At 32.6% G+C, this 17,182-nt stretch overlaps 2 protein-coding genes across 2 annotated transcripts; both read left to right on the top strand.

Annotated features, from left to right (window-relative positions):
* Positions 1 to 14,256: 14,256 nt before the first annotated feature.
* LOC140444622 (uncharacterized) lies at positions 14,257 to 14,799 on the top strand. Its single transcript, XM_072536384.1, has one exon. The coding sequence runs from the start codon at positions 14,257 to 14,259 to the stop codon at positions 14,797 to 14,799; it is 543 nt and encodes a 180-aa protein (XP_072392485.1).
* Positions 14,800 to 15,063: 264 nt separating this feature from the next.
* On the top strand, positions 15,064 to 15,648 carry LOC140444621 (uncharacterized). Its single transcript, XM_072536383.1, has one exon. It carries the CDS (start codon positions 15,064 to 15,066, stop codon positions 15,646 to 15,648), a length of 585 nt encoding a protein of 194 aa, XP_072392484.1.
* The last annotated feature ends 1,534 nt before the right edge of the window (positions 15,649 to 17,182 follow it).

Below are 17,182 nucleotides of genomic sequence, written 5' to 3'. Positions count from 1 at the left end.
GAGAAGCAAAGACATTGTTTCTGACGAGATTATCGGCATATAAATATATATGCTAGGCTAAGATATTGTCTTCTTAATTCCAGAGGCATATCACCTACTAAACATACTAAGCTATCTGTGGGTACAGTACAAAAAGCTTCTAAGGCTATTCTTACAGCAGAATGTTGGATTGTTTGCAACTCTTTCAAAAATGGTTGAGTGGTAGACCCATACACTATTCAGCCGCAATCGACTTTAGATCTAATGAGGCTTTTACATACTGTCGATAGGATATATTGATCACATCCCCAATTTTTAGCAGAGAGGACTTTCATTATGTTTAAATATTGTTGATAAGATTTTTTAAGATAATGAATATGTTGCTTTAAATTTAAATATTTGTCAAAATTAATTCCAAGGAATTTGATACAATCAATATATTATGTTTTTATAATAAAGATTAAAAGTTGTGGACTACTCACATTACATTTTCTTGTGAAATGGATACATTTACTGTTGTTGAAAGAAAATTTCAATACCGATTTGATTGACCATTTATCTAATCCAGAAATAGTATCTTGTAAATATTGTTTAAGAAGTTCTGTGTTTCTGCATTAACTATAAATTATAAGATCATCTGCGTATAACCTACTCTTTACTGGTAGTGTATCATTTTCTATACTATTCATTTTCCTGTATTTTAATTTTAGCAATGAAATCGCCTACTTTTACTTGGAAACTGTGGTTTTTTAAAAAGCTACTGATGAAGTTTAGAATATTTCCATGTATAACTAATTTCTATAAAGTTTTAATTATTCCATGGCGCCAAACTGTATCAAATGCTCTGGTTATATAAAAATACCACTATGCAACTTTAAATATTTGCTAGCGCTTCATGTATTTCGGACTCGGGGTCGACTAAGTTGTCTAGAGTTGATATATCTTTACGAGGTTCACTTTGTTTGTTAGATAGAACAGATCTTTGCTCGAATATTCAAATAAGGCGTCGAGCGTTGGTTAATCAATTTTTCGAGCACTTTGCCCATTGCACATCCTTATGATACTTGATGGTAGCAGTTTGGATATTAGTGCATTTATCGGTAGGTTATCGCTTTGATCATAATTTAATTTTACTAATTCTTCTTTGGTTTTAAATTGTAAAAACTCTTAACAAAAGTTTTATGACTTGAATATGACTTTAAGCAGGATAAAACTAATATATTAGCTATCTCAGATCTAGATGTATGAATTATATTCTAAATATCTTATTGAAGAGTTTATGTCGCGTTTCAAAATTTTGTTAATTTGTTTCCACAACTATTGCTGCCGTGTAGAACTTTTTATTGCTGCGTCTCTGCTTCTCTAATTTAGTAGTGATGATCCGTATCCGTGTATCGCATAAGTAAGCTAATGAAGATCGTGGTTGCCAAATGTAATTTTTTTCTGAAATATTTTTAATAATTTGTGATACGTTCGGGCTTGTTGACCGCGTAGCGACTAGTTAAGGAGTTAACAAGCTCATGATTTGACAATCAAAAGAGCGTTGAGCTAGATTCTTCTTCTTCATGTGCCGAGCTCGATTATCGAGCTTTGGCTATAGTAATTTTGTTGACGGCAGCTCGGTAAAGAGATGCAGAGGATCTGTTAAACTAATCTCTCAGGTTTCTAAGCCATGACGTTCTTCTTTGAGCTAGAGCTAGATAGAACATGAAAAATGGATCGGAGGAGAATGAAATACAAAAACAAATATTCAGGCAGATGATATAGTCTACAAGCCAATGGGAGATTTTTATTGGGTCATTTGACCCAGAATAAATTACATTTAAAACAATGCTACAAATTGTAGGTATCGGTACATGTGAGTCACAGGTGAGATAAGCTTTATTTGCAAAAATAATGACATGCGATCTAATGTCATACAAAAATGTTCGGTATTCATGCCAGTACGGCATTTATACACAAAGTTTTAAATCAGAAAATAAATTATTTTTTTTGCAATGCCGTACATTTTGGCTGGGACAGAGGTGAAAAATCTGAGGCGCAACCTTTAATTTGAACCACCGTGCTTTGTGTATCAATAAGAATTGGCAGCATAGCTTCTAAAGTTTTTATTTTAACTTGTAGTATTAGTTTATGTTTGATTTAAGCTAGATCAAATGACTTATTAAATATAGTCTAATCGTAGCGAGATGAAAATTTTTAAGATTATAAACTAAAAAAAAAAAATAACATTCTAAGAGCCTTTTGTAGAACTAACTGGGGCGCTGATCCAAATGTAGCACTTTTATTTTACCGTACTATGATTCGTCCCATTTTCGATTACAGTTGTCATTTATATGGAACTGCCGCAAACACACATTTAAATAAATTAGAAATACAAAAAAATAAATGCCTTCGGCTTTGTCTTGGATATTTGAATTCTACACCTGTTAATATAATGGAAGTTGAGGCGATAGAACCACCTTTGAAATTTCGACGGGAGTCTTTAAGTGATAAATTCATTACTAGAGCCATAGGGAAAAATACTAACTATCTACAGGATATTCATATTTTATCAATTTTAGATCTAACTCATAAATACTGGACAAAGAAAAAATGTTCTCTTCTGGTAAATAGTTACCTGAGGATATCTCAATACCGACATACTTTCTATACGTATGAAAATCAAGTTTCACCTATGTATTCCCATATATTAGAAGAGCTTTTTTCAAAACATATTAATACCTTTTTTATGGACAGTAATTTAGATCCAGTCGCTTTTCAATCATTTACACGGCATAAATGGCCAAATTATCAGTTTTACTTTACAGACGGATCTAAAGTACAAAACAAAGTAGGATGTGCATTAATTAATGTTCAAAGTGGATTTAAAAAATTATTGAAATTGCCAGCTGAATCATCGATATACACTGCTGAAATGACAGCGATTCTTCTTGCATTAAGGCATATACATAGTAACGAACCCTACAGCTGCATAATATTTACAGACAGTAAGAGTGTCGTCGACAGACTAACAAACGTACATAGGTCCAAGCAACTAAATCATATAGAACTAGAAATTATGACTATTTACAATAAAATTACAAATTTAGGGAAAAGCATTATTATATCATGGATAAAGGGACACGCGGGCATTAAGGGCAATGAAATAGCAGATAGCCTAGCCAAATCTGCCCTAGACATAGGCGAAGAAGCTCCCTTGAACTTACTCCCCTTTTCAGACATTGATATAATTAGTAAACAGCATCAAAAAGAAAAATGGCAAACATATTATCGAAACACGAGAACTGGAAATAATTACAAACAAATGCAGCCTGAAATACCCATAAAAAGATGGTTTCATACTCTATCAAATCGCCATTTCATAAGGGTTATAAACAGATTAAGATCTAATCATGCTCCTACCCCCCTTCATATGTACAAGTTGGGTCTCGCGGAGTCACCTAATTGCAAGTGTGGAAAAGAAGGTAACTTATTACATATTTTTCTTGAATGTTCCCATGAATCAGTAAACATAAACAAATTTTATGATAATCTTATTATATTAAAAATTCCACTTCCCGTCTACCTGAACAATTTGATTTTCTCTAGAGATATCAATATATTAAAAACGATTTACGAACATATCAAAACTGTTAATATAAATTGTAGCTTAAAACTAACTTATATTTAAGTAAATATTGTATTATATTAATAAAGTTATATTGTAAAGTTAATATTGTATTATATTAAATAAGTTGTAATTTATTACTAATTGCACGTTAGATTGTACGGTTGATTATATGTTTATTCCTCCAATTGTACAAAATTCCTCTGATTGTAAAAACTGTTTGTCTTTAAATTTGTCTGGCTAATTGGCTCGGCCAAGGCCATCAAACTAAATAAATAAAAAAAAAAAAAAAAAAAAAAAAAAAAAAAAAAAAAAAAAGCAAGGAACATATTGGAATGGACGAAAATCAGAGAACAAGCTGAGACCCTGAATGCATAGTAGAGCTAATGATAATGACGTTTATTACATCAAAATAATGTACACGTCATATTTTTGTTTCAAAATTACTAAAAAGTATCTAAAATCACAAAGTTAGAAATCATTTTGTAGATATTGTAATTTCTGTAATTTTATTTGTCTTTTCTTAACTCCTTCCGTTGACATCAAATTAAAAAGAAAGTCGAACTCACCCCCATTTAATGAACTTGGGTGTGTTTTCAACCCATACGACTTTTGAAACCACTAATAAATTTAATTAGGTAGCTATCTCGATCTATTTTTATCGTTAAAAGCTAAATGCAATTACTGAAACGCGTGTTTTCTAGAAAAATAAAACCGAGTTGGCTTTTTGTTTACAAACAGCCAATACCAGAAATGTGGTTTCCATTAACTGAAATGTATTGTCTAATAAAGTTAAAGCAACTGGCAATATACTAAAAAAAGACTATCACTTTCACTCGCTGTAAAGTACGAAATAGAATAAAATAAAAACAAAATAGTTTTATTACACAAATATTCACATGACAATATTATAAAAAATAACCGTGTTTATTATTTTAAACCTCTACTACAGGAATTATTGCAAACATCAAATAAAAAATATTTTTATGTATTGTGATTTTTATTAAGGCTTATAAAAGGCATTTAAAATAACTGTTTAAACCTACATATACAAGTTTTGTTGTAAACCCATATATGGTTTCATATGCAATAGCTACAAACTGAGAGATTTTTTGAAAATGCATTATTTGTTTTCGCATGAATGATACAAACATATTTTAATAAAATGTTGACATACAAAAATGCATTAGTTATAAAATTGTGATAGACAATACCTTTTTTCATTATAACATTCAACATAAATATCGCTGTTCTCGATATTTTTGCCATTCTGGCATGTGTCCAATGTTGTATATGTATCTCTTGATGTCTTGCAGCAGTTTTTTCTATTCTTTTTGTTGGTGTTGGGGTTGTCTCATTAGTTAACACAGGTGGAGTTCCTTGACGACTAGATGTTAAAGTTCCTTGATGACTAGACGTTGGAGTTCCATTTTGTCCTGCTGGACGACCTCCCTTTCTTGATAGTGACTTCTCAGATTTACATAAATGTTCAGAAATGGCTTGTTTAATGTCAAACAATCGCATATAGCAATTTTGTTAATTGATCGATAATTATAATGTTGTATTCAATATGGGCTCCGAATATTTTTAACATTAACAAAGTTTAATGTAAGTTATAAATTGTGAATCTTACTGATATATTGAAATAAACTGTAAGTGTACAAACTCCTTACATAATATCCAGTTAGTATTAAAGTCAGCAAATTGCAATTATTTGTTATTGTTGTCAATAAACAAATCCAGTTTTACCAGCAAAAAACCGCTTTTAGTAAAGACCGATATATCTATTTTAGCAGTTGTAAAGAGTCGGACTTACTTTTCACAAACGTTTATCGAAATGAATTCAAACATGGAATCACACAACAGTTCTACAATACAAGACTATCAAAATCAAATAAACACATCACAGTCATACTCTTCGGCAGCGTCGAGAGTGCAATTTCCATTAAAGTCCCAAGCAATTATCTTTAGTGCCTTAGAAAACACCAAACTTCAAGACTACCTTCTCCCACTTGGAAATATAATTTAACCGAAAAATATAATCTTCTCTTCTAGATTATCTAATAATCGCATATGTATTTATCCAATAAACAAATAGTGGACGATTTTATGAATAATTATGGTCAAATAGAAATACAAGGTGAAATTGTCAGAGCAAGAAGGTTAGTTACACCAGCGGAACGACTTGTGCTCTCCGGCGTATGTCCTTCAATACCGCACGACTTGCTAATCAGTGAGTTACAAAAAATCGGCATAGTTCCTGTCTCCCCCATGACCTTCCTTAAAATAAGTGCTTCTATGCCTGAGTACAATCACATCCTCAGTTTTCAAAGACAAATCTATATCAGTCCTCACAATCTAACACTACCAGAGTCATTTACTCTTGTTTTTGACAACACGACATATAGAATATTCATTTCTCAAGACAGTTTAGTTTGCTTTATATGCAAGAAGCCAGGACACATCGCTTCACAGTGCTCCAAACCACTAGCTCAACTAAACCCCAACCAAAACAACGAAGCATCTGTATCTAGTGCATCAAATATATCCTTCCAAGCATCCAATGACACAAACCCTTCTCAGTGTGAACAAATGTCTATTTCTAATATCCCGGAGATACCGTACAAAGTAGACTCATCAAATAAGGACAGTCACATAATTAATCAACCAAAAAGAAACTTTGATGAAATTATTTCACCTGAAGCAGATCCATCTTCAAAAGTATGTAACATTTTTCCACCACCTAAAGTCCAAGCAAAATCTAAAAAAGCTAAAATTAGTTCAGCAAGCACTTCTGAATGCTCATTTTCTCTCTTACTTGACCTTGATAAAAACTTCATAGAAAATCACCCTCTACCTTTCCCTCTAAACGTTGATCAACTTAACCTGCTCCTAATGAATATCACGGGGTCAGCAGATCCTATAACCACAATTAAAGAATATACCACAGACCTATCAGCTTCGTCCCATATGCTCAGTCAAGTTTATCCTCATTTAAAGGAAAGGTCCATAAAACGTGAATTTACGTCCATAATGAAAAAAATCCATAATTATATTAGCAGTGAGGCATCGGAAGCTGAAAGTGACACATCTCAGTTAATCCAACATTAATTAAAAACATCCCTTGTTGTCTAGTCCTTTCTGACTCTCTCAGCGCAGTCAAAGCTATGCAAAATGTATACCCTAAACACCCCATTGAGAAAATTATCAGGGCCGAATTAATGAAAGCTCAAGAAAATTTCAGAAGAGTCCACTTCCTATGGATACCATCTCATATAGGCATAGAATGGAATGAAGAAGCAGATACTAGTGCGCGTAACGCTATCACTAGTGACACATCAGAAACACAATATCGGAGTATCGCAGGCGATCTAAAAGTTTATTTCAAAAATAAGGTGTTAAGTGCATGGAATCGGGAGTGGAATGACTCTAGTTCGAAACTCAGAACCATCAAAAGTGATATTTTTTCATGGAAGTCCACAGCCAGAAGTAGAAGATGCCAAACTATTATTACACATCTACGACTTGGACACTGTAGGTATACTTATGCCTATCTCTTCTATCTCAAATAATGAACCACCAAAATGCGAAACATGCAATACAGTAGACAGTATAAAGCATTTCTTGATAGACTGTCCTAAATACGTAAATCAAAGACATTCTTAAAATTTGCCAATTAACCTGAAAGCACTTCTCGACAAAAGTTTAGTTCCGAACAATTTATTAGGTTACTTAAAATGTATAAATATTTACACAAAATTTAACTTAATTAATTGTTACAAATGTTTTATTGTTCACAAATTGTAATTAATTGTTACAATGATTGATTATTACAAATGTTAAATTTAATACTATTACAAATGTTACAGGAATGTCGCTAATAACCTTTGGGTGGATGCTACTTTATTTCTTTAAATAAAAAAAAAAAAAATTTTGTTAATTTTTTCTACACCAGAGTATCCATGCGTTCACAACACATAGATACAACATATGAAAAAATTCGTTTTTACCATTTTCTTGATCTTAGGTGATTCTGTAAAGCAGCCCCAGCATCGAGTCTAATAAGCCCACTCCTCGCCTCAGCTGATTATAAACTTCAACAGCCTGGGGACACGGAATCTCTTTGTACGTTTGTCTTTTCGTAAGTACCTACGTTTTGTGGTTCTAAGTTCACTACCACTTAAGGTAATAACATATTTACTTTCTTATTATTGAACCAAGCTATTAGACTTGTTTACGTCTTCAACAAGGGCTACTTTTTCTACAATGAAACCAAGTTCTTTTTTCTTTAGTTCTTTTTCTGATGAAATTCCTAAATTTGGAACACAGTTTATTCGAACCGTACTTAAAGGCAATAATTCATTTTTGTAAGATAAATCTGTAATTTTGGACTATTAAACCAGTTATCGAAAAATATTTTATGATTAACGTTATTTGGCACCTTCTTAATCAGGCGCTCCATTTGGAAAAGTATTGCTTTTTTCACCAGCAAAAATATTAAAATTATAACCAGAACCTGATACACTACTAAGTACTTGATTTTTGTGTCCCCACTTTTGAGATTTTGCCGGATTATATTCTTTGAGGTATTTCGTAAGAATAATTTGTTCGCTAACAGCTAGATGTTCCTCCTTGGGAACCAATAAAAGACGTTGTTTAATCTTGTCTAATAAAGGTCGAATTTTGAACAGTTTACTATGGCCTGGATTTCCAACAGGAACGAAGTTACTATTATCACTAAAATAAAGGTGTTTCTTTATAATATCCCATCTATTGCAGGTCATAGATTTAAATACTTGTGTTTGACTCACAGTTGCTTTCCAGTAAAGTTTCGATGATGGTATTTTTACCAATGACATAAATATTACAATTCCTATAAATTGCTTCATTTCGTTTTCGGTAATATTGGCAGGTTTGTTTATGTTATCCTGCAGATATTTGTCTGATTGTTCAACAATCATGGATATTAATTCTTTTGGAAATAAAAGCAAGAAAAAAACTGAAGAAGTTTTTAACTCAAAGATACATTCTGATAGCACTACAACGCCTTTAAATGCATAGTCACTTTTATTAAAAGGCGTCAAATAGACCGATTCCCATAAAAATTTTTTAGGTTTATTTATTTTTTTTTTGACAATTTTATTTATACCAGAGCAAATAGCTATGTTTTAATCCAAATTCCTTTGTTCATTGCTATCACTATCATTAGACTGGGACTGATGACATCGAGGAACATATATTCATTATCTGGATCTGAACCTAAATCGTCTTTACTTAGTTCTCCATCACCAAGAATTCAGTTAAAATGATATTTTTTTTAAACGGTATAACTGAAATAAGATTGAATGCATTTGAAACCATTTATGGATTTTACGGATTTATACCAATTTAGACGGAATGCATACGAAACCATATATGTTTTAATAATAACTGACATCATAAAGCTGGATAATAATGTGAAATTTGACGTGGAAAAATATTTATACAATAAAAAGTAATACTTACTTTCTCCAAAAAATTTCCAAAAAATAAATTCACTATTTCGATAAAAAATATTGCTTCAAATTGGAGTCTACATAAGGTATCGTTCAGTCACTACACGTGTACAAACGAATTAAGAAATAACGATCTATCTCTTGACTGGTAGGCAAACAAACATACAGATGCGTAATATAATGAGTACTAGCTATGATGTCAGAATTTGGGTGGTCAGATGGGTGGTGGTTATTATGCATACCACAACACTTCTGTGGCTAGAAGGCAAAAGGGGATAACTCCCATTTGGAAGTTTTTCAGTACAGACATTTTTAGTTCATATGGTCTTTTTGTTACCTTATAGATGTAATATTAGTAACGTTTGTATATTTCTAGATCCGACTTACCTTCTGTTAGATATATTTAAGTGTTTTTTCTTAAATTAATATCTATGTGTCCAATATTTTAATAAATTAAAAAAAATATTTTGGGATATTTATTATTTTTAATTATTTCAAGAAAGCATAAGTCAAGTTATAGTTGAAATGCACATAAAATCATCTTGGTAAAGGGGATTATGTAGATTTATACCCTTATGCTCGATAGTAACTTGGCTAACATTATATGTGCACTGTAGTGTTAACTGCAGTTATTTCTACTTACAACGGGCAACCACAATAAAGCAAAGAAAATATTTTGTTCTGGATATAGCATTGACAGAACAAGAAATAAAACGTAAATTTTTTCAAAAAGTTTATTAAACATGGAGGTTTCTACAGCAATCTGATTTACAAAATAACAATTGATCAAGATGATACTTAGAAAGAGAATTAAAGGCGCATTCTAAACACAAAATTAAAACATATATTCTATATAATACGAACAGAATAGCTTTCGCAGGAAGAAAAAAAATTTTGATGAACCCAAATATTTTTCGGAAGCTATTTCTTTAAAATAATAAATTACACAAAAATTTGTTTTAGAATATTTTATTAAAAATCATCATCACTAAAATAATTATCTATGTCTGGATCTGTGTCAGCAGTATTATCCAGATCTTGTGAATTTCGTGGGATTTGGACAAGTCCACGATAACATTCTTTTGCACTCTCATCAACTAACTCAATAAGGTCTGAAATATCGCTTACTTTTTTTTCACTTATTTGTCTTGGCTTATCATACAAATTATCTAAAGTAATGGACTTGATATCGATGAGTGTATCTTTTTTTTTTTGTTTTCTAAAATTTATTTCTTGAAATGGCTGATATTCCTGAAGCAATGTTTTAAAATGAATAATGCCAAATTCCTTGGTGTATCTTAGCAATTTCATATTTCTCCAGCAAATTTCAGTCTTATTGTCTCTCTTCTTTCTCTTTATTAACATTCCTTTTAGCAGAAAGCATTTCAGAAGGTAAATTAGCAAAACTCTTAAATAAACAAGAAGCAATTTCGTTGGCACATAAAACACGGTATTAGTTTGTAAGTAAGGAGTAGGAAAAACCTGTTGTAAGTCAAATACAAATATTTTTTGACTTTTGCTGTTTATACATCTTAATTTGTCTAATCTCTTTGACTCGTAAGCAGTTTCAGCTTTTATATGATGATCTGCTAATAAATTCTCATGCTTTTTCCTTGCATCAGCTGTCTTATTAATATTAATATGATTCTGAAAAATATCACAATTGTTACAGCTATCATTGCTTGGTTTTTAAACTTTAAGCCTAATTTATCGATTGTTTGAGAGTAAACTTTATAAGAAACCGGTTCAGATGTTATGTCCTGGGTATACATTAGTACATCTTAGCTTTTGTTAATTCTGCTACTAGATACTTTTTACTAGTATGTTTTCGTGAGTAGTGAGACTTATAGGCAGGAAATTTTGATATGTGGCTATAGACGAGTTCCATTCTAGATTCGGAAATTTTGTATTTTGGTTCATGTCTGCCTCTGCCATCAGCCATAGGAATACCACAGTTGAATGACATTTTCTTTTTTGTAACAGTTTCTATAAATTTATTACTTTCGTCAAAAATAGTACAAAAACATACCTTGCAGCATTGGATTCTTCCTCCTTGGATTACTATAAAATATGTAAAACACTTTTCCCTATATTTTTTGAAGGTTTATCAGTATCACTTCTGTTAGTAGTAATCTTCTTGTCAGAAATTTGAATTAATGAGGCAATACAACTTACCCTTCTATCGTAGTTGCCCATTCCCCAGTAATTTTGAACCAGAGATAATCTATGTTCATCAAATATTTTTTGTTTACACTTTCTTCTACAATCTCGCAGTGACCGTGACTGCCTAGCTTTATTGCGTTTCCTTTGTTTGTTTCATATCCTTTACCCGTATTTCGTAAAACCTGTCCAATTTTTCTTTTTCCTACTTTTTGTTTCAATATTTTGTGCATTGGTTGGCCATGTTCTTTATTGTTTTCAAAATTTGGTTCATCTGAGCCATTTTTCTCCTGTTCGGTATCAGAATCACTATGGTGGTCTTTTTGAATGTGATCATAGGCCGGGTCTTTTACGCTGTCGTCTGAGTCAAAATCTTGCTGTACATTTTCTTTTACTAAAAAAAAATATGGAATGTAGTGATCAATAATCAACAATTATACCACACGTGGATGAATAATAATTGTTATTTCGAGTTGCCATCGTAGTGAACGTTCATTGATAAAATTTGCGTGTGCTCTCTTCACAATCTAGACAAGTACTGACAAGAAACTGATAAGAATATGATTTGCGTGGACACCGCATTCTTACAAAAAGGGATAACTTTGTATATCCTAGCAATACTTTCATATATATTTCTTCTATCACATTCCGCAAAAGGAAATATCTTGATTTAATGCCTTTTACTAGCACACATTTTAAATCATTCTTAAGTTAACATTACTTAAATCGTTTTGCTTTTCAGTTAATTTCATAATGTTAGAAAATATGTGCACATATACCATTTTACTAGTAATTACTATTTTGCTCTCCAGAAGATATCTTGAGTTATATCCTTAAAACAGTCGTAACGATTAAATTGTAGCCAAGTTACCCCTTTTTGATCAATAATAATTAGTTTTATTTATTTTAATATATTAATTAGTAAACTTAACTCTCTTTACCAAGATTGTGCAGAATTAAAAATGCTGTCGAATGGTATACATAACACTATTTTGCAAAAAATATCGACTTATCCCCTTTTGCCTTCCAGCCACAGACTTATTAAAGGTTTCGTATGCGGTAGAGGATTAAGAAAGTAAAATATTACTCATCTCTTAACTAGCTGCAAAAATAATAAATAAATATATACTTACTTAATTAAAAAAAATGAATTAAAATAATATTGATAAAACTTAAAGACATATACGTAAGGAGGTCGTTTGTATTGAATTTGAAGATTTAAGATAAGTATTACAGGCGGTCATGTAGAGCATGGATCCATAATCTAATCTATAGTGAATAAGAGCTCTATAGATTCTCAATAACATATTTTCAACAGCTCCCCATTGATGATGTGCAAGTGTTTTCAATATGTTTAGTTTACCAGCACAGTTATCCTTTAGATTTTTTAAGTATGATGATGGTTTACTCTAGGTAAAGGAACATCGTTTAGATATATTTCTGGGTTTTGAAACACTTTGCTTTTTGGTTAATCTTAGTACCTTAGATTTTGACCTGGAAAGTTTGATGCCATTTTGTGTGGAACAAGAATATACGTTGTTTACAGTATTTTGAATAAGATTTGATGTACTGGATATGCTTGCTCCACTACAATAAATAAGTAGATCATCAGCGTACAGTAGAGCTTTTACCGGTTAAAAAACTTCTTTTGAGATGTCCATAATTGCTAAGTTAAACAGAGTTGGACTTAAAACAGAGCCTTGAGGTACACCATTGAGTTGTTCGAGAACATTTGACTTATTACCGTTTATTGCAACTTTAAATTTACAGTGATTTAAAAAGTTATCTATGAACGTGTAAATATTGCCTATAATATTATTATCGATAAGTTTCTGTAATATTACATTCTTTGGAATAGTATCGAAGGCGCCTTTAACCCGGCACTACATATGTGGGGTTTCACAAACCCCAGCTCCCAAATATCGCTCTTAAAATAAATCAAACGCAGACTTATGCTCACGTCTTGATTGATGACGATGCCATCGAACAGGGAAGCGATGACGATATTGACCATATCTCTGAAAGCGACCACAACACCGACTCGGAGCAGGATATCGCAATAGAAGATGTAGTTTCTGACGGAGATTCAGACATCTTCTTCATGTGCCTTGTCCGTTCCGAACGTTGGCAATCAACATGGCTATTCTGACTTTGTTTACGGCAGATCTGAATAGTTCAGCAGATGACAATCCGAACCATTGCCGCAAGTTTTGGAGCCACGAGTGTCTTCTCCTCCCTGGACCCCTTCTGCTGTCTATTTTCCCTTGAATGATCAGTTGTAGTACTCTATATTTATTATGTCTCATAACGTGACCCAAGTATTCCAACTTTCTTTTCTTTATACTTATTCCTACCTCTCTCTCTTTACCTATCCGGCGTAGTACCTCTTCGTTGGTCACGTGCTCAGTCCAGGATATACGTAATATACGTCGGTAAGCCCACATTTCGAAGGCCTCTACTTTTTTCATCATTGTTGCGGTCATTGTCCACGCCTCCATTCCATATAACAAAACCGGGAATACATAACATTTTAGAAGTCGAATTTTGAGAGGTAGGGTGAGGCTTTTAGAGGTGAAAATTTGCTTCATGCTAGTGAACGATGCTCTTGCCTTTTCTACTCTTATACGTATTTCCTTTGCTTGATCCCAATTTGAGTTAACTGTTGTTCCCAAGTAGATGTACGAATCCACGTGTTCAATTCTTTCATTGTCTAATATCAGTTGCTGTGGTGGTTGTTGGGTTTTGCTTACTAACATCCATTTGGTTTTTGTGATATTTAGTCTGAGTCCGTATTGTGCACTTGTTTTTTGTATCTTACTCATTAGGCAACTCAGTTCCTCCATGCTACTTGCTAGAATCACAGTGTCATCAGCATACCTTATGTTATTAATTATTTCTCCATTTATCTTTATGCCTTCTGTGCTTTCCTCCAGCGCTGTCTTAAATACTTCTTCTGAGTATATATTAAAGATAATGGGAGACAAGATACAGCCCTGTCGTAGACATTCAGACATGGAGACATCAAAAACAGAACTTCAGAATGAGACGGAAAATAAAAGCACTGACGGACCTCCAAGACACGAAGAAATGTATCTCGGAAAAGATGGAACACAATGGAACAAACTTGCTTCAAATAATAAACGGGTTCGAACAAGATCAGAGAATATTATTACTCATTTGCCGGGTGTAAAGCATTATGCAAAAAATGCTAAACGTGCTTTAGATTGTTGGCAATTGCTTTTTGACCGACAAATGATCGAAGACATAGTGCGCTGGACCAATCTCAAAATTCAACAGAAATCAATTGCATATCAAAATAAATGCATGGTAAAACCAACCAATGAATGTGAAATTAAAGCATTTATCGGACTTCTTTATTTAGCAGGTTTATTTCATTCTAATCGTCAGAATTTGAGAGACTTATGGCAAACAGATGGGACTGGTGTCGATATATTCCGCAATACGATGTCTATAAATCGTTTTCAATTCCTGATGGTCTCTCTTCGGTTCGATAACATCGAGAATCGTAAAGACAGATTGGCGATTGACAAATGAGCTCCAGTTCGTGGAATTCTGGACAAATGTATTAAAAATTGTAAGCAGGCCTACACTCCTTCTCAATATGTGATGATAGATTAGAAGTTGGAGTCTTTTCGTGGAAGATGTGCTTTCAAACAGTACATGCCCAACATGCCTGCAAAGTATGGGATCGAAGTGCAAGCCCTAGTTGATGCCCGTTCGTACTACGTTTTAAATTTGGAAGTGTATGCAGGAAAATAGCCAGAAGGTCCCTACAGTGTTAGTAAATCCCCAATAGATATGGTAGAGAGGCTAATACAACCTAATTCTGGTTCCAACCGAAATGTGACCTTTGACAACTGGTACACTAGTTATGAATTAATGATAAAATTGCTGAACGAGCATAAACTTACGTCAGTAGGCATGCTGAGAAAGAACAAACGATGCATCCCAGCACAATTTTTGATACTCCAGAACAGAGAACAAATGACATCTTTATTTGGCTTTCAGAAAGATATTACACTTTTATCGTATGTGCCGAAAAAAAATAAAAACGTCCTACTGTTGTCCACCATGCACCATGATAAAGCTATTGATGAAGCAACTAGCGATAAAAATTTACTAGAAATAATAAGCTTCTATAACTTTACTAAAAGTGGAGTAGATGTAGTGGATGAACTGTCTGCATCATATAACGTATCTAGAAACTCACGGAGATGGCCTCTTACGATCGTGTTTTCTCTCTTGAATACAGCCGCCATAAATGCTTTGGTGATATATAAAGAAAACAATCAAGATTTCAAACTTGCCAGAAGATTGTTTATCAAAATGTTGGGCTTTGAATTGATCCAGGACCACATATCTGAAAGAAAAAATAATCCATAAATACCAAGGAGTATTCGCCAAAACATTGCACATTTTGCCCAAGATGCCCCTGCAGTGCTACCTGCCAAGATTCCAAAACTCATGGGAAGATCGGAAAACTAAATATTTTTGTTTAAACTGTGAATCATTACTGTGCTTGGAGCATGATGTCATAAGTTGTCAAAATTGCATGAATTCAAATAGCGATTAATTTTTTTTCTTTCACTGTACAACCGGGCAGTTGTTTTCCTTGTATTATCTTACTATTAGATTTTCATTTACTATTGTATTTTTGATCATATGGTGTTTATATTTTTTGGTAAGACTGTTCAGTTAAGTTGTGGTTTTTGCTTATGGAGAATTGCCTATTATTAGTTTATTTTTAATTTCTTTTGAATAAAGGTGTTCTGATTATTTCTTTTTTGCTTAAATAGTCCTTAGATGATCACTTCAGACCATAAAATTCTGATTTTCTTAGAAATTGGGGTTTGTCACACCCCACATATGTACTAATGACAGAAAAATCCACGTATGTGACGCAGGGTTAATATCTAAGGCTGCCACAACTGTATCATGTTGCTTATTAAAATTCTCGGTTATATGGTTTTGTAGTAATACTAAATTGTCCATTGCGCTTCGATATGGTCTAAATCCCGATTAAACGGAGCGAATTATATTGTGCTTTTTAGAGAACCAGTTAAGTCTATTATTAATTAGTTTTTCCATTAATTTGCACATGAAACATATTAATGAGATCGGTCTACAAAAAGAATGGCTCTATTAAAGGTTTATCTGCAATATATTAATAAAGGTTTATTGCATATAAGCAATTAATGGCTAAATTTTTGAGGAATATAGGGGGTATATTGTCAATTCCTGCTGCAGAATTTTTTAAGGTAGATACAGCAAAGAAAAGTTCTTGAAAAGTAAAATGTGCGTTTAAAGCGAGAAGGTCGTCTGAGAGATCTGTAGTAGAAGAAATGTGAACGATTTGAAGACGGTAATTCAGGTGGGACTCGTCCAAGTTAAGAGAACGATGTCGCAGAGAGTCTAAGCGAACTTTCAACGATCACCACATGACCGATGTTATTTTCCACACTTAATTGTGACACATAAATCACTTAAATGTGATAATCATTGTGAATCCGAAACAGTTTTCCGATTCGTTTTGAATTTATTTTGTGCTTTTTTGAATTTTGAAACCAATTTTGTAATTTTTGAGAAACCTTCCCTCTTTTGTGACTGACCATATATTGTTTTTAGTGACCGTGGTTTGTGATTTAAATCTTTAATTGTTTCTGAACTCAGTCTACTCATAATATTTTTCTTTATTTTTTAGATTCCAGTTATTTAAAAAAATAATTTATCCTAACTACTATTTCTATTTTTTAAGAGTCGGGCATTATTCTACAAATTCATTCAATTGTGATACACGAAACAACTCGTTTTTTTTTTATTTAATTGCTCTTTCATACAGCAAAGCTACTAATTTTTATTATTATCGTACCAAAACAATTTTGCCCCGTGGGATGCATGATTACACTGCGTATTCTTC

Source organism: Diabrotica undecimpunctata, chromosome 6 (genome assembly GCF_040954645.1).
Source record: "Diabrotica undecimpunctata isolate CICGRU chromosome 6, icDiaUnde3, whole genome shotgun sequence".
Taxonomy (NCBI): domain Eukaryota; kingdom Metazoa; phylum Arthropoda; class Insecta; order Coleoptera; family Chrysomelidae; genus Diabrotica; species Diabrotica undecimpunctata.
The sequence above is the reverse complement of the archived record's forward strand: the minus strand, read 5'-3'. Positions and strand labels throughout refer to the sequence as shown.